The sequence below is a fragment of the Lipophrys pholis genome (assembly GCF_963383615.2).
Source record: "Lipophrys pholis genome assembly, chromosome: 1".
Taxonomy (NCBI): Eukaryota; Metazoa; Chordata; class Actinopteri; order Blenniiformes; family Blenniidae; genus Lipophrys; species Lipophrys pholis.
In genome coordinates this window covers 51,672,356-51,691,004 of record NC_137635.1, presented here as the reverse complement: position 1 = coordinate 51,691,004, position 18,649 = coordinate 51,672,356, and the positions used below count along the sequence as shown (strand labels likewise).

Here is an 18,649-nt window from a genome sequence, read left to right as displayed (position 1 = left end):
AAATCTGGCGTTAATTATGCATAGACGCCGGAAAAGTAGGTCAGAATCTGCTGCGTAGACTCTTTGAAAAGCATTCTCATGACTGGATCTTCAGCTGGCCTTCAGTAGAGACCCGATTTTGTTTGGGAGCATGTGGATGCAAATATGCTTGTATATCAGCGTCAGTTGCAGATTTCGAAAATATATCATACTTGTTTAAGAAGTCGGGCTGTAGGACATCAGCTCAAAAAATATATATATATTTGTATTTATTTAGTTTGAAAATAAAAGTTTATGTTTCACTCCTTATCTCAAGACTGCCCCCCCACAGCTACTAGCGGTACTGCAGGGTTGAATCCATATGCCTATGGCCTCGTTTGAGTTTTCACGGGAAACACTTTGCCGTTTGATCGTCCCGTTTACACGACAACAATGCCTTTTTTCTTCTTTTTTTTTAACGCATTGACTCTGTCTCCGTGGAAACGGGGACAAAGGCAACTTTTCTGAAACACGACACTGAGACCCTTAATACAAACTAAACACAGACAAAGATTTGTGCACATCCGTATTTAGAATAACTGTTTCAATAGTTGGTATTCGGCTGCAGCTTAGTGGCTGCAGACACAAGGAGCATCGTCATTTCTCTTTCAGCTTATTTCAGGAGTTTGATGATTTAATATTAGGTTAGCAAGTTACATTTGTATGGGAGAACGGGTGTCTTAATCATTGCAAGCACAAAGTGCTTCTGAAAACAACAAACTTTTGGACCCTTTTTCATAGTTAATACAAGCCAAATATTAGGAAGAGCATTATTTAAAGAAATAATAATATTTCTTAATCTTAATATCTCCTTCTATCTTGGTAAATAATCCAGTTTGTGCCACCAGGCTGGGACCACTTCATCTGGGAATAGCTTTAGCTTGAAGACTTGTCTGGGTTAGGTTACACATGACAGATTAAGTGTTTGCATACTAAGTGTGAAGAATAATGTAAATGTGTCGCCCCCCCCCACACCCCACACACACGAACACACACCTTATTCATGACAATACAGTAGTTTCCACCCTGTTAAATGCATATGCCCACGTCACAATGACAATAACCATTAAATAATTCGGTCTGCACCCACCACAATCTCAAATCCAAACCAAATATATAGATTTTTTTTTCCATTTGATTTCACGGGGTATGACGAAAGCCCCCGAGGCTAGCTGGAGGACGACGATAATCATCACGCTTCATGCAATCACGGCTTCTTTCATCTTGGCTTGGTTTTTCAGTCTGACTCACATTTCACCTTGTCTGAGGGTCGCAGCCGAGAGGGGTCAGGAGTTGGTGACAGTAATTGCAACAGAGCCCTATAATGGCTGAACTAAGCAGGAAGGTCTAATGACATACCAGCTCCCTTCAGGGAATCGACTCCTCGCACGTTGGCCGCGGCCTGGCGAAATGGCCGCCCCTGGCACTCATGACCCACATTCAAACACGGGAGGCTGAACACGGCTTAGCCTTACACACTTTATCTGCTCCGAGACATTCAAAGTGGAACCGAGTTTATCAGTGCGCATACGGAGGACTACAAGGCCAAACGCACCCGCTGTACGATGAAAGGGGGATGGTTGGAGGATTAGAGCTTGTGACTGAATAAAGTGAAGAAAATGTTTCATAATGCTCAACAGGGCCAGATTATGTGGTTTGGTAGGATGTACTGAGCGAGCACACATTTAGCTTCGCATCAAGACAAGAAAACAAAGAGACTTATGGGAAGATTTTTTATGCTTTTGGACACATGGAAGTGAGATTTTAAGCCCAATATTGACACGAAGACGACGGAGAGTGCAGTATTGTAAATGCAACAAATAAGAATAATTCCTGAAGTGGGTAAAGTAACGTAAATATGCCACTTTTAATGGTACGTCCAAGTTATCTCTCAACTTGTAACTTGAAATAATGTTATGTTTGATTTTGTTTGTTTTTAATTCACCATTGATTTTGTCCATGTTGTGCTGCTTCGAGAACCACAAATCCCTTGAGGGACCTTACCAGAAGGAATTGAAAGTATTTTTCAATAATCCATCCATCCAATGCCGTTGAGCCGTTGACATTACATTTTGAATATAACAACAATATGGATGCTAGCCGTTTCTGAGTATTGACAAAAGCATTGTAAGAGCACAGTATCATCAGGAAACACTACAGCAGATCAGTATGTATGTACAACAATCATTATAATACTAACTGAAAAAAACAAAAACAAAACAACAACTCAAAATTCTCCAATTTCATCCTGGTAATTCCGTTCTAGAAAAGCCCGGACTCCCTGAATTACAGTGTGGATGTCCGTGCTAACAGCTACGTGTTTAGATGCACTATACTGTACATTCCTTTCAGGTCACATAGCAATGCAGCCAAGGCATCAGGCAGCACACAGACACCTTGATGACTATTTAGCTTTTATTCAGTCAGGAGAACCACATTGAGATTAATAATCTCTTTTACAAGTGTATCTTCATAGCCGCCATGTTGGATGAGGAACCGTTTCATCTCTGGTGAATTCACCTCAATTCAAATAGCTCTCAGATTAAAATAGTGTCAGGAGAGGTTAATTCACTATACAGAGATGTTTCTCCACCTCATCTCAAAAGTGCGTTTGCCTTCTTCATCCAGTGAGGTGAAACTCATCCTCATGCAAAATGGTGGCCATGATGAACATGCTCCAGCCGTCATGGAGGTATCTACTTTTATACATCTATGATCGGGTCGTGCTGAAAGGAACTTTGCCTGAGCTGAGAACAGCTTTATAAAAGGAGTGCTAAGAGCATTATTCAATCTTCCTGTAATCAGTAAATTGAATTTAACACATTAAAGTCATACAATGTAGTTTATACACTTCCTTAATTTCTATCCATATATATATATCTTTTTGTGATTTCCACAAGTGCCCAATAAAAGGTTAAAGTGCATCTGGGGCAAAAACATACGGCTGCTATTTTGAGAAATCAGAGATTAAATGTTTCCTCCAAAACAGAACTTTCTATGTTATCTGTTGTGATGAAAGCAGGACGCAGTTATCTGAGTAACAGGGCGGCTTGTTCTCTTTCACTTACAATTTGAGATTAAAAAAAAAGAAGGAGACGAAAGAAAACAAATCAAAAGTGGGTCCAAGGCCTGCCTGCAGAGCTGAAGGTTAATGCGAATGAAATTATTCGGTGGTCATTTTGGAGATGACTCATCTCTCTCCCTGCGAGCACGTTGCACACTCTCAATTGGCCCTTTTTTTTTTTTTATTATTTCCGCTCCGTGTCCGTGGGGAACCTGATCAGCTGTCCGCCCGTGATGAAATGAGTGCTTCACAAACCAATACGAGGCAGGGCGATGGCTGGCGCGACTAAAATCATATAGTCTGAGAGCACCCAATGGCCCGACACTTCAATTTCCTCCCCCGGCACGAGATAGGGAGGAGAACAGAGGTAGGCATTATAAAGACCACATGGCAGGAGTGGGGTGAGGGTAAAAGCCGGGTCCATGTTTTTTTTTTACCCCGACGCTGACGAACCCATTTTCCCCCTGGCGTCTTGCCCTTCTCAGAATGGAAGCTCGTTTTCCCCTCGATAAATCGCTGCCGCCGCTCATTTGCCTTTCGTTATACGGCGCAACAGTTTCGAGCAACTTTGTGCATCTCGCACGTGGGCGCACTCCCTGCTGCCTAATCACTGGCAGATGTGTAATGGCCTCGCAGTCATATTGTTACCTTAGACAGGGCTTCATTATAGCGCCACAGCAGATGCCTGTCTCTAAATGACATCGGCTCACCAATTACAAGGCTCCCAGGCTAATTTGGCAACAGTGGCGGGTCAGACCGAGGTCTCGGCTCTACCTGAGCCTGCAAAGCACTTCAGCCAGCCTATCTGTTTTAAAAGAGGCTGTAATAAAGCAGAGAGAGAGGGAGAGAGAGAGAGAGAGAGAGAGAGAGAGAGAGAGAGAGAGAGAGAGAGAGAGAGAGAGAGAGGGAGAGAGAGACAAAAATGAAATGATTCCGTTCTGCTAACAAGGGGTTATTAGGATGATTGAATTTGTGTCTGTGTGCGGCTGATCGGTGCAGGACGGCGCCGAGACGCGACTCCAATGGCGCCCGTGGCGCTTCCGTGTGTTCGGGGGCCGTGGAGCGAGGAGGAGGTTCCAGCCGACGGGGCATTTTCAATATTTCCAGAACCAATCGGATCAAAATGTGTTTGCCTTATTGATCGCAGTTTCGATTCTAGACTCCTGTTTAGATTACTTTTTTTTTTTTTTTTAAAGAAGAGAAAGGGCCTCTCTTCCTCCTCCTTGTTTTTCTTGTGACTAAACTTAATGCTTCAAACAAGCAAGGCGAATGTAGAAAGAATAAAGGTGGTCTGCTTTTGTCCCAGCACTGCTCTGACCTGAATATTCACCCAACAAAGACCACACACACACTCGCCTTCTGTCGCCCTTTCAAGGGCACGGTACGGCTTCATGATTTGTACGACTGACTGTGTTCTCTCGCATTGTTCTGTACTCATGCGCGAAGAAAAGAAAAGAAAAAAAAATCTCAAAGTTTTCCACGAAAACAAAACTAAAGACTCGCCACAAAGGCTTAACAAAACTGTTACCTCCCATGAATAACTTTACAAGCCAAATTCCTCACGGGGGCGATGTGAAACTCCTGCAGCCTTCAACTCTTCAATTTGATGCCATATTTGATTAAACGGGTGGCAGTTACAGTGTGTTCATTATTCAAATATGCATGCAGACATGAATGTTTGTTCCTTCAAATAACAGAATATATTAAATGAATGGTTTGTTTCTGATCATAGTTCAACACATATTTATGGGATACGTGCGTTCATCGGTCCATCCAATGTTGAAAATGTGAAGGATCTACAGAATACGAATATATTTGAAGTAAAAAAAGTTTAAAAAGAAATACAATATTTCTAAAATGTTCTCGTATTGAAGCTCTGTGAAGGGTCAAGCATTAAAGTTGATGATAAAACAGGTTCAAGTTCAAGTTTAGCGATAAATTCACGACTTAGAAACTTCACTCCTATTTTAACATTCAAAATTAAACTTTTATGAAGTTTTAATAGATTTCTTTGACTTCTATTGTATTAATAAATTTAACATTCAATATAACCAATGTTTGGCAAGTTATCCATTAAAGCAGGGGGCAAATTGGAAACATTTCAAAGAAAACATTGATTTCTCCAACTTGTTTCTTAGGAATAGCGGTCACAACACTGAGGTTTAGCCTAGATATCGTTGATTCCGCCATGAAAGTCATGCTCCTATAGCTAGAAGAGAAGTTTTTTATTTCAATACATTTTACTGTATTTTGCAGAAAATGTCATTAAAATTGGCTTTTTATTGAGAGTGTAGTTATTTTTGGTAGTAATTATTTAGTACTAGAGCAAAACTTTATACACTTTCATCACATATACTCTTCACCACAACAGATTTTTTTTTTTTTTTACTTTTCAAGTCGATATCAGGCTGTATGTGGCCCCTGAACTAACACCCCTCCATTAATGATTAATTCCAGTTCTAAGTTACTTTTTTTTTTTGAAAAGTAGTACAGTTGATGTTGAGTTTTAATGGATGTTGTTTAACATCAACTTCTTGGTGATTTTTTTTTGGTCAACGTTATTTAAATAGCTCATTTTAAAAACAATCAAGGTTGACCAAAGAGCTTTACAGTTCAATAGGAAAATAGAAGACATGATCTGTGAGGATATTAAAAAAAAAAAAAGCCACATATCAAGGCGTCAGCACTCAACTAGAATTAAAAGCCACATGTCTTTAGAAAGTACTTGAAGACTGAGTGGTTCTAATTTGAACAGGCAAGCGGTTCCACACACCTTTTCTGTGAAGCCACAGAAAAGGTCTGGTCACCTCAATTTCTGAGTCTGGATCTGGAAACTTTAAGGACAATCCGATTAGCAGACCTCAGCAATAAACCTGGAGCATGGACATGTAAAAGCTCCGATAAATAAGAAGGCGCCGACCCATTTAACACCTTAAGAACAAGCAATAAAATCTTAAAAACAATTCTGAAGCAGACAGGAAGCCAGTGGAGGAGGCCAAAACGGGAGTGATGTGCTCTCGTCTCGTCGTCCCCATTAGAAGTCGGACAGCAGCGTTTTAAACCGTCTGGAGCCGACGGACATCTGATCAAGACCAACATACAGGAAGTTGCCGTCGTCCAGACGAGATGTGATAAAGGCCTGTATGACTCTCAGAGTTGCTGTGGGAGAGGTTGGGCTGTACTTTGGCCAACAGCCTCAAACTGAGAGACTCCAGTTTTGACAACAGAACTGATTTGTTTGTCAAATTTAAAGGCACGGTTTAAAAAATCGCGCAGAGATTCTCTCTTTGCGGAGGGTCAATTATTGGTCTGCAAGAGTGCCGGCGCCATCAACTAGTTGATCTGGATGGTGTTATTTTTACAAAAGATGTTGTGTGCATTCAGGACGTCCTACCTGATCCTCCTCTCCGCCTCCTTCCTCGTCATACTTGAGGATGTTGTCTCTCACGTCGTCCTCCGGATCGATGAGGAGCTGCTTGGCCTGACGTTCCTTATCGCGGCGCTTCATCCACACCACGAACATCAGCACGAGGACTGAGCGAGAGAGGGATGAAGAGAGAGAGAGAGAGAGAATTCATATTAAAAAAAAAGATAAAAAAATAATAACTCGCATATTTTCATTGGCGTGTAATCGGATCTGATGTTTTAGAGCTTGGATGTGTTCCTGATCAAGGCTATCTTTTGTGGTAATCCGGCAGTAATCTAGTGATATCTCAGATCACGTTCAGCCGCTTTTATAATCCCCGTGTGCGCCGGTGTGGCGACACTCACTGAGGAGGATGATGATGCAGAGGAGGATGGAGATGATGGCGCCCGTCCCCAGGCCGGCGGCGATGATGTGCTGCTGGTCGGTGCAGTCGCCATTGATGTCGCACTGGCACACTTTGACGCGCAGGTAGGACGTGTTGGACATGGGCAGGTTTCCCGAGTCGGTGATGATGATGGGGAGCTCGTAGATGCCGCTCTCGAGGAAGCCGATCTTCAGGCTCACCTGAGCGTAGTCACCTGCGGGACGGAGGAGGAACAGACGGGAGGAGTCAGCGAGCCGCCGTCGACTTTACCCGTCAGAGGCAACGCTCTATCGAGGCGAGGCCACAGATTCAACAAGCGGCGTGTTTGAACGCAACGTCACATCCCGTTCCACCAGCAGCCGCGTCTTTGAGAGGGGATTAAAAAACCTGAAGTCTGAACAGTGGTTTGTATAAAAGCGTCTTCGCGGCGCGATTACGCTCCTATTACCGCCGACGTGCGGCGTACGAGTCGTACCTGGAAGTTGCATCAGCATATCTAATCCAAAACACGGTCAGGATTTGGATTTCGGAGCTTAGAAATGTACCGAAAACCTTGTGATAATGCTGCTTAGGCTAAATTCCCAGCTGTGATAATCCAAACGCTGTTATCCTATTAAGGTATATTCAACTCTTAGCTAACAGCAAATGCACCCAACAAATGAATTCTTCCACTCCTGTTTTTTTTTTTTTTCTTCCTCTCTCTCACACACAAATTAACATAAACAATTAATGACTGTTTGGTGAGGTTAATATATTATAATGTTGTTGGTCTCGGCTCTGACACTTCCGCCGTGTGCAAATTACACACTTCAGAAGTGCTCACAGATCAAAGTCTTCCGCTTTAATTACTAAACTGTTGAATGGAAGTTTGGAGAGTAGTAACGAGGTTTGACAAGATGAGCGACTTGAAAAGAAAAGAAAAGAGAAAAAAAAACAAGTTTGAAACGCCTGCGATCGGTTTGTAAACGCGTACAGTTCACGTTCATGCCGGTTTTCTGCCATTGGAGGCCATGACTGCGGCAGTTTTTTTAATCGATGACGCATGAAAATGTCAAATCGGTGCAACAAACGACGTACATACAGTTTTATAAAATAAATTCAAGTTTCCAATAAAACCTCCGGACAAGCGTTACAGGTACATTAACGGCTTGGACAAATAAGCTGCTTGCTTACTGAGTTTTAAATGGATAAACGCACCTTGGGTTTATCTGGTAATGCTTTGCAGATGAAAATATACCTGCGCTACGAGTACTTCGTAAATCCCAACCCACCACATCATGGTGTTTAAGGGACTTTGCATTTCAAATAGAGCAAAAAAAAAGGGGGGATAAAGATGCATAATAGACTGAATCTCGATAGGATGGAAGAGGCTGCACGCTGGTGGAATATTTTTACTGGAATGAATCGATCGCAGTTACCACTTTCCTTGGTTGATACGCGGCCAATTTTTAAGGAAGATTTCACTTCAAAATAAGGTTTTTTTCAAATACATGTTAAATGAAACGTCCGAGATAAACATGATCCGAATTTTCCAAGTGTGTATATACAGGGTAAAGCATTTATTGTAAGCTGCAGTAGTGAGAATGTAAAAATGTCTTCATAGGACTCATGTTTGGAAACCAGACGTTGACCTTTGACCTTCTGAGAAACTTAAGCGAATGTGAAATCCATCGGATGCAGTTTGTTAAATGTTTTCTGTAGCTTTGTGGACTTCCTGTTCTACCAATCGGACACATGAATAAATGACAGTATCCTCAGCATATCAAGGTATATTCTCACAAATATTCTCATCCCTGATTGATGGATCAGGATGGTTATTCTTTTGTAAGTTGGCTGCAATAATCTCTGTTATAAACAGCTAATAGTGTTGCCTGATAATCAATCCTGTTTGCTTAACCCCAAAAATCAATATGTGTTAGAGTTTACGAGTTAATGTTTGAATAATAACTGTAAAAGCTTGATCTGGCTTCTCTTGAAGTCTTCATGCAAACACACGTATAATATGTAGACACCAAAAAATGGACTTCGGAAAATTTGTAATGTTCTACATGCAATGTAAATTTCTATAAATCTTTTCAACACATGTGCAAGTTTAATGTGTGTATATAATCAGGGTGTGTGAAACATGCAGCTCACAGGACAAAACCAGCACGTAACAGGGACGTACGGAACCTTCCAATGAAAGTATCTGATGCTGATTGAGCAGAGCCACAGCATGAGGGCGAGTTTGAAGCTACAAGCCTTTTTCAAAAGCCCTGACCCTTTTTCCCCCCTAACGTTTAACGTCTAAATGCATTGAAACTAAAGGAAATATTGTACTTTTATTTACCTGGCCTGGCCCACTTAAATTCAATTCCACTTTAAATATATAGCACCAAATACAACACAGTCATTTCTAGGTGCTTTTTCCAGAGAGAAACCCAACTTAAATTGGGTTGTGGCAACACTTGAGTGTAGTCTTGTCAAAAATATCCCATTAATCTAATTAACTCTGCTACTCAGCTTTCTTCTGTTTGTTTTTACTTACCGCTAACCCATAGGGGCTTGAATAGAACCAGAGGAAACTGGTGAAACTGTGAATATCTCAAGCTTCCTACCGCTGACTCTCGTTATGGTCCAGTTCCTGCGAACGTCGGAGGGCCTGTGGGCTAACTCAAAGGCGAACGGCCCGGCGTTGGGGTTCAGGTCTCCGTCCAGCGCCGTGATGTTGATGGCGTTGGGCTCGGGCTTCTCGCATATCTCCGCCCCCTGGGGGAACACCTTGGGCGCGTTGTCGTTGATATCCAGCAGGTAGATCTGGAGAGTGCCTGTGCCGCTTGCTGGCGGCACACCTGTGTGAGCCAAAAAAAAAAAAGAAAAGACACGCACACACTCAGTGCATCCATATTTATGAGAAAAGGGACTTCTAAAAAAATTTACATCTGGACGACAATATATGCGGCTGAAACGCCGTCATTATACAGTCGGCAGAGAGGAGTATGAAGTTTATTCTTTGGCCATCTTGCTATAATAAGACACTCTAAGCAGCTATTTGCTCTGGGGGGAGACGACCCATACAAACTGCATACTGATCTGAGAGTCTAATCGCGAGTGAGGACAGAAAGAGTTGGATACGAGGGCGTTCGGTGGGTGTGGGGAGCGTCTTCCTGACGAAGGACACGGGTTGGGAATACTAAAGCCAACAAACAGAGGCCACTGTCGCTTCTCTCAGGCTCCTCTATGTATTCACTGGGCTAAGAGGCTTTTTTCTTCTTCTTTTTTTTTACCATTCAGACCACGCTCAAAGGAGCTAGTCATCCAATCCTGACCCATTAATGCTGAGAAACCTCTTTATTGGTGGGGTTTTTAAGCCTATTGGCCCGAGCTATGCTCCGTGGAACAGGGTAAACCTGAACAGAGGTAAATCCACGCCCGCGCAGACAAGAGGTGAATGCATCCGCATGCTGTGCGGTTCTGGGATCGCTCGCACATTAACCTTCGACCGAGGCGGCCGGCGCTTGCAGACGTGCCAAGTGGCCTCTACAAGGTTGACCTTCAAGCACGAAGGACGTCTTTGTGGCTCTAAGTGAGATGGATTTTTCCCAACAGATAAAGAGTGCATTTCTGGCCTGACTGGAGGTGAAAAACACCACGCAGGTAGTCAAAGCAACGCCGGGTGGAGGATTGACCTTTGAGCTGGGCTACGCTAGACGTGAAAATTTAGAGGAAGAGGAAGATAAAAAAAGGCGGCATTATCTCCTCCTGAATGCGCCCACAATAACTGGATGGGAGGCGCTTGTGTAACAACCTGGAGAAAAACATTCTGACCGTGTAACCGGTGCAACACAGGAGCTCAGTGTAGTATTTTTAGCCACTGCAGCAGCAGTCAAATGGTTACGTACCGCTGTCAGAAGCCAGGAATGTGGCATTGTACAAACTGTTCCTCACATAGGGCGACTCTCGGTCCAAAATGGCAATTGTTGTAATCCGACCAGTGTTGGGGTCGATTCTCAGCCAGTTGGCCGGATCTGAGAGTTTGGAGTATCTGAAATGGAAAAATAAAACAAACAAAAAAATAGATTCACATTTTCAAGTGAAGAGATAGAAAGAAGGGAAAAGTCAAAAGAAAATCCTCCCAATTTCAAGTTTGGCATTTTGTTTACACCGAATCAAGATTTCAGACATTGTGCATCGTTCTTCCAACGTTGCAGAGCTGCCTCACAGGGGACAACAAACTGGCTCGCTCTTATCGACAGCTCAAACTAATTTGTAGGACAAACCGTGGAATTACAAAGCTCGCTTATTTCTCATGGACCGTTTTCAGGCAGATAAACACTCTTCACGGCCAAAAAAAACTGTGATGAAAACGAGAAGAATGAAAAATAAGACTTGTTGGGAGAACGAGCCGGCAGCTTGTTGTTATTTGACTGTTCAAAACAGACGAGTAACTCCGCTGTTATTACAGTTTACTGTCGAGTGGTATTTAGATTAGAGGCTTTTAAACATCCACTTTTGAACGACAAGCTAAGAATTCCTTAAAACTTCGCCAAATTAGTCAAATCAGTCTCTTTTAAAAGGAGTCATATTCTACAGCTTTCCAACACGTTCACATGAGCTTTGTTGGTCCAAAAACGTTGTATTCAAAGTGCATTGCCCCAAATCCTGCCTTGTTTTCCCTCCATTTGAATATTGGATCATAGGAGCTGCATTCAGATTCTGCTGTGTTTGTGTGAGCTGGACTGGCTCCGCCCACCCATGCCCATCTTGGGAAGAGGAGGAAGTACTTCCTCTCGTGGTGCCAAGTGCCAGAGTAGAACTGCCTGATTGTGGGAGGAGTCAAAGGGAGAGCCTACCTTGATTGGGAGTGGCTAAACCCCCGCTGACACTATATAGGGTTTGATTTCTGATTGGCTGCTTGGAGCAATACACTTTTTAAAAACTGAAACAAGCCGGACAGAGAGGACAGACTGTCTTCACTTCTGGGGCGTCATTCCAGGTATGGGGACGATTAGTACTGTTGGAAAACCTTTAGAAAGGGATTTTTGCATAACATGACCCCTTTAATGAATTCTTGAGAAAGATGTCAGATAAATGCCTGCTAATGTGGAAGGGGCGGGATCCAGATGTGATTGATATTTTCATCAGCCAATCACTGACGATGTGTATTAAACATGCTTCCTGCCAGTTTGAGCCAAATATGGTTTGTCTAAATTTCACCATTTGGTTGGAGGAAGATGCTGGATGATAGGAATTTATTGAAATAGTTCAGATCCATTTAGCAGAAAAGAGACAGTGGCTTGTTAGTTACTAATGTTTTCCTGTTAACATCGGCTGCATGACAGTAACTAATGACTTTCGAACATCGGATTCTCCAAACGAAACAAGATATGTTTTTTTTTTCTTTTCAAGTAGCACAGAAAGTTCAATGTGAAAATACTTAAAATATTACTTTTTCCAGTTACTTTGAACAGATCAGAAGCAAAATACCCAATCTGAAAAACTGAAGATAAATACAGGAGAATCTTTATAAAGTCTTTTGTAATTTGGAGGCGTTTTCAGTTATTCTTTACCGGATGGTTTGCTGCATGAAGCGATCGGGGTCCTGCGCCGTGAAGGTGGTCAGCGTGGACTCGGGCATCATCCCCTCCTCCAGTTTGATGAGTTTGGGGTTGGGCTCGAAGTAGGGACTCTCGTTGACGTCGATGACCCTGATGGAGACGGTGGCGGTGGACTGGCGTGGGGAGTGGATGCCTCTGGCCAGGGGAACCTCGTTCCTCGCCTCCACCGTCAGCACGTACGTCCGACTGAGCTCGTAGTCGATGGGCTGGAAAACAGGGAGAGAGTAAAATTAAACGGCTGAAATATCCTCTGCTTACCCCGATCGGAAGCTTTTTATTCCTGCGATTAAATAAAACATCCTGTTGTTGTCGGCTCAAGAGCTGCGCATCCACTCTGTTCAAAACGTGGTTTGGATTTAATTAGAAGGTTTTTTTGGGGAGTTTTCTGGGACAAACTTTGAGCTGCTTCCAAGCTTCCCACTGCAAGAATCATCTGTGCAGAAGTAATCAGAGTACATGGAGGCAAACAGCCGCAATGATTGGCACTTTTATCTGCATTAAGGATAAAAATGAAAAAAAAAAAAAAAAGCTGCTTCACACTCAAGTAATTTGTTCTCTACATCAACAGAAAGCAATATGACATTTAAAATCAGCTTTACTACCCTAAGTGAGGGTACTTCATATAATCAATGCAAAAACACAACAGAAAGTAACTTCTGTGGCTCTTTAAAGTTTTTCCAAAGCATGAAAATCATGCATATTTCATGTCTTGTATCTTAAAAATGTCTCCAGTATGTCTCTATGAAAGGATACACACTTATTTTTTTCACTTTTGATAAACGACTGATGCCATTATTCTGCAATATAATGTGTCATTTCGCAAAAACAATAGCCTAAATGGCAGACCAATAAAAACCGACTGTATATGTACCGCGCATGTCGTCAAAACTGCCGTCAAAGAGGAAAAACACCAGTTTAATAATAAAAAGCATGATATAAAGTACACCTGCGATAATACAACAAAATTCACATTATATTGAAACACCAGATTTTCATCTTTGGGCTTTGACATGTGTTCTTTCTCTCACGTCAATTTATTCAGCTAAATACCAAATTTTGGAGAATTAATCGCAAATTATTTAAAATTCTGTCATTTTGAATTTCCAGAGCATGAATGCCAAGCGCATGCAAATACGATAATCATCAGAAAACCTACAAAAGTTCTTTGTATCTCAATGTTGAGCACTACTTAAATTAACAGTATGATATGATTTAGGACTGCACAATATATTGAAATATTGTGATATCAACATGCACAATATACATATTGAGTGAACTACAATAAATCGTCCTTAAATCCAATGTGCATTCAGGCTCTGGAAATACAAAATGACAGAATATTAAATGTTAAAGAAAACTGAAAAATACTTAATACTTAATTAGTTAAGATTGACAGTTGTCATTATTCATGTGGCCACAGGGCAAAAAACCAGACAAACAAAGGGAAAAATAACACAAAAAAACTTCTGTTGTCTAGAACAACAAAACACATTACCATTAACATCATCTGCATACAAGTGTGTACTCATCCCACATCCTATTGTCGTTTGTCGACAAAATGACTGCATGTTCTTATCATGCACCCCTACGATTTGGCAATGAGAAATAATGAACCAAACATGCATTTCCTGATATTTTGGAGCTTTGAAACACGTTTCAACAGCACATCCTCAACATGCACACCTGCATACACACACACACACACAGTCGGAAATTCTTCAAGTGTGCATCTCCATGTGATTAAAAGGCCGAGAGTGGAGAGCAAGCCTCACCTTGACAACCGTCACCAGGCCCTCGTTAGTGGTGGGATCAGTGGGCACCGAGAACCTGCCGGTGGGGTCGCCCCCGGTGATTTTGTAGACGGCGTTCCAGGCCGGCGTGTTGGGCTGGTCCTTGTCAGTCACTGTCAGGTTAGCCACGATGACGTTCACGCGGTTCTCGGGCACCTCGCCGAAAAACTGCATGAATAAAACATGAAACGTTAGCGATATTGCTGCTGCAGCCGGAATAACCCCGCCCCCACCCCCTCCACACCTCGCATCGTGTAAAAAAGACATCTAAGGTAAGTTATCGTGTCGTCGTGGTCGTCTCATTCAGGGTCCATCGAGGTGCAGTAAGTGCTTCTCTCGGATGCACGTGTCAACATTTGCAGAAGGGGGCTACGCCGCCAACACGTCAGCTAAAGTGACTGCGTCGGGGTGATTCGGGGGTCAGCACCTTGGAGGGGTGGCGCCGTTTCTTACCGTCTCCGCGGTGAACTCGGGCGGATTGTCGTTGACGTCTGTGACCCTGATGACTGCGGTGGCGGTGTTGGAGAGGCCATACATGGGGTTGCCCTCCATGTCAGTGGCCTGGATGATCAGCGTGTACTGAGGCACTTTCTAGAAAAGGAAAGAGGGGGGGAAAAAAATATTATAACATTTCAGTTTCCCACTTTTTAAATGCTAAAACCTTCAGGCTTTTTTTCTTTTTCATTTGGTTTGTACTGTCAGGCTGCATAGTAACAACAAGGGTTTAAATCAACAGTGTCCAACATGGAAAAAAAAAAAAAAAAAAGTGGTTTGACTTAGAACGATTAAATCTGCGATGTACAGATGTAAAGATCTGCGTGCTTGAACAACTCGTCAGCCTGACAGGAAGTCCGACGCGAAACAGGAAGTGATGTGCGACTCTGCTCGACATGCTGCAATCTGCCCAAAACTCGACGACACGTTTCATCACAGTCCTTCCCTGATCACATCCAGACGCTAGTGTCCATTCACAGTCAGAGCGCCACCTTGTGGGACCAGAAAATTGGCATTTTTGACACTATTGGTGGCCCACATTTCCATCGCACTCTGACGTACACCAAACCTCACCATGCACCATCATGTTCCAACGAGCGAGGGCCCGTCTATCGCTGCTTGCAGCTTTAATTGTCAATCTTTTATCCAAAATGCTAAATCTTCGCTTCAGAGCTAAAACATTAGTACTCGAGAGTAACATGAGCCATAGAAGACACATTCTTTAGTTCTGAGGAAGTTTAACTGCAAAACCAAGTGGCGATACTTAAAAAAACTAAAATACACTTTTCCCCTTCGAGACAGCTGGCTCATGCTAAAACTTCAACTTCACTTGTAAAAATAAAACAGAGGTTTTCCTCAGGCTGCACTGGACTTTACAACCCTTTTTCATAAGGTAGCAACACATTGTCAAACAAATCTAAACTGGCTTGCTTTTTAATGACGGAGATGAACGGTTGTGCGCATGTTTATTTATTTTTTTTAAATATATGTATATATATATATATATATAAAAATCAGATTTATTCCCTCGGAGGTGATGCGAGTTTACATGTACACCTCTGCCGTGAGCGCCATCGTGCCGCTAACAAATGACTCTTTTCACATTAAAAACCACTCAGGTGACGGACCAGTTGCTTGGTAATGAGAGCAGGGCAAATTACTTTCACGGTGGCAACTGGCGGACGTAAAAACGGCCGCTTCGGGGCGGATGTGATTGAACGGCCACCTCGGCCAGATTGCCCTCACTAGGTTTGCGCCAACTGGCTCCAGCTGTATGTATTATTTTACCCCTCCCCCCCATCAAACAACCGTGGAGCTTCCAATTAAGTTGCAGCGTTGGGGTAGAGAAAGAAAGAAAGGAAAAGCAGTTTTTAAGTGGGGAAAAGAGGCAGAGGGATGAGGGAAGGGAAACATTTAGCCGCTCGGTGATGCACGCCGCCTTCTTGTACGAGTAAATAAGTGTGAAACAGTCCACTTCTACTTCTCATTTAGTTGGTAATAAGCAAAAATTCACTTCGGCTCATTACTTCTCGCACAGTCTGGATATTAGCTGCGTTTTGTCATGGCATTAAAAGAAGAAGAAAAAAAAGAAATAATTATGTAAACAGAGAATATGTTGGATGTACATCTCCGGCAAGAAGGCAATGAAAAACTACCCATACAATGAATGTCCTTGCTAATGAGAACATCTTTTGAATCTATTAAGCCTGCCTTCATGCTGATGAGTCACAAGAGGAAAAAGTATGACAGAAAAACTCAGAACGGTGGAATACCTCGCGGTCCAGGCCGGCCGCCACCGTGATGATGCCGCCGGTCTTGTTGTTGATGGTGAACATGTTGGAGGTGGGACTCTCTGGGTTCTGGGACAGGATCTTGTAGCGGAGCATCCCGTTTGCCGTTTTGGGGTCATCTTTGTCCACGGATGTTACGGTCATTACGAATGTTCCTGTGAGACAGATTAACAGAATTATTCTTATAGTCTTCATTTTTAATTTTTTTTTGCATAAACACCCTTTATGATACTTCCATCTTATCATGTAATGTATTCTTTACAGGGTTAACATAGCTATTTTTAGCAGTAACTAGTGGTTTTATCCATCTTGGTTAGATTTGAGTTCATTTTCACAATTTTAAATGCTTTGAGCTAATTTAACAATTTCAGTTTTAGACATTTTAACAGTTAGCCACTTTTTCCAATACATTTTCAGCCTTTTCCCCCCAATTTCCGCCTTTAAGTTTATCGTACAACCTGCAGTGGGGGCAAGTTAGAAATAATGGTCAACAGCATTATTTTCATGTGCACAGTATTAATAAGTCCATTCCTCAATAAGCAATAACCAAAAATACCATTCGTAAATGATCAGAACCAGGCAATCACATAGCCTGCGATGGTCATTCATTATTAGTTTGCAATATGCGAACACTCGCTCGATTTAGAGTCATAATATGAACAATGGCTTTGACACAGAAGACTGGTCAGGATCAGTCGATGTCGTTTGATTTGCTGAAAAAAAAAAAAAAAAACTCTACCTGGCTTGGAACCCTCCGGAACGGTGCCGTTCCAGATCTGGTGGGTGAACTCGGGCCTGTTGTCGTTCATGTCGATCACATTGATCACGATGTCGATTGGATTTTCCACCTGGTTGCCGTTCAAGTCCACCGCATGGGCTCGTAGCTGGAGGAAAAAAACAAATACGTGAGTGGGCGTTTCATAAACTGCACGGAAAAAACCGCCGCGAGGTTTCACGTCACCGATACGGTACAACCGTTCATCCAGTTGATGAGAAAGTCTAGAAATCCACAGGCTGTGTTTAATTTTCATCAAGTGATGGTTTCAGAGAAGAGAAAACTGGACAATAACATTCATCCTCTGGAATCCGTCAGACCGACATGGTACAAAAACAGGCTAAAATGGCTAAAACAGCTAAATAGGGTAAGACAACTAAAATGGTTGAAGCAATTACCAAATCTAAAACAACAAAAAGAGGTGAAATAGCTAAAAAAAAGGAAAAATGAGATGGCTGGATACAGTGTCTGACTTGAAATATTTAATTTAAAATGAATGCTTTCATTCTTCACATTAGACTTAAAATTCTGGGATTTTTCTTGTTAATCCTGGAAATCTGAGCAAGTGACATGAAAGTGCAGAAAATGCAGGTTTGAAGAGTCTGACGAAGAGACAAAAGTTTTGTTTTCCGAGCAACCGGTGATGCAGTGAGTGGGTTCATCCCGAAAAAAAAATAAGAAATAAAAAAAAAAATTCTTCCAGACACATCGCTCTCGATTCAGCTCAAAGCCGGTGAAGATTGCACATTTTAACTGTGAAAACTGGCTTTGCACTCAATGGAAAAAGCTGACAATAAAAACCAGGATTGAAAAACGAGTCCGATTTGTCTGCAGGGATTTAAACGGACCGCCTCATTTTCGGTTTGCTGCAGCTCTGATTTCAGAATATAAAAGCTCCAGCCACATCAGTATGGCTTCTCCTGTGGTTCACCTGCATGATCAAAGCAAAATGGGGCAAGATGAAAGATACAAATAAATTAATTATCACCAAATTTTATAACTTCCCGTTTTGATTTGTAATATCTTTTAATGCACCACCTGACTGCACCCCCTCCAGTTTGTGGCAAGATGCTTTCTTTTAATCTCACTTGTTGGAGGGAAAAAAAAGTTCAGAACTTATCCGACACACACGGAAAATCTCTGAAATTCTCAGACGGATAAGTCAGACTTCCTAGGAGACCCCTCCACCCCCCCGTTTTTATTGAGTCTGAGGAGACTGTTGTGGCTCCATGTGACCCTGAAGCACATGCCTGTTGACGCCGGCAAAGCGTCTCCTGACGAAGCCCCGGAGGAAGTCAGAACATTTCTGAATCACAGTGAAATTATTGG

General features: G+C 42.4%; 1 protein-coding gene across 2 annotated transcripts in view; it reads right to left on the bottom strand.

Annotated features, from left to right (window-relative positions):
- Positions 1 to 18,649, bottom strand: part of cdh2 (cadherin 2, type 1, N-cadherin (neuronal)) — a 90,696-nt gene that overhangs the window by 8,907 nt on the left and 63,140 nt on the right. For both annotated transcript variants that reach the window (XM_080468994.1, XM_080468995.1), the window contains exons 6-14: positions 17,285 to 17,429; positions 16,528 to 16,700; positions 14,714 to 14,851; positions 14,243 to 14,428; positions 12,423 to 12,676; positions 10,755 to 10,897; positions 9,471 to 9,704; positions 6,854 to 7,087; positions 6,477 to 6,616 (exon numbers count right to left, since the gene is read on the bottom strand). In XM_080468994.1, coding sequence (XP_080325120.1) covers positions 6,477 to 6,616; positions 6,854 to 7,087; positions 9,471 to 9,704; positions 10,755 to 10,897; positions 12,423 to 12,676; positions 14,243 to 14,428; positions 14,714 to 14,851; positions 16,528 to 16,700; positions 17,285 to 17,429 — 1,647 coding nt within the window. The remainder of the gene's footprint in view (positions 1 to 6,476; positions 6,617 to 6,853; positions 7,088 to 9,470; positions 9,705 to 10,754; positions 10,898 to 12,422; positions 12,677 to 14,242; positions 14,429 to 14,713; positions 14,852 to 16,527; positions 16,701 to 17,284; positions 17,430 to 18,649) is intronic.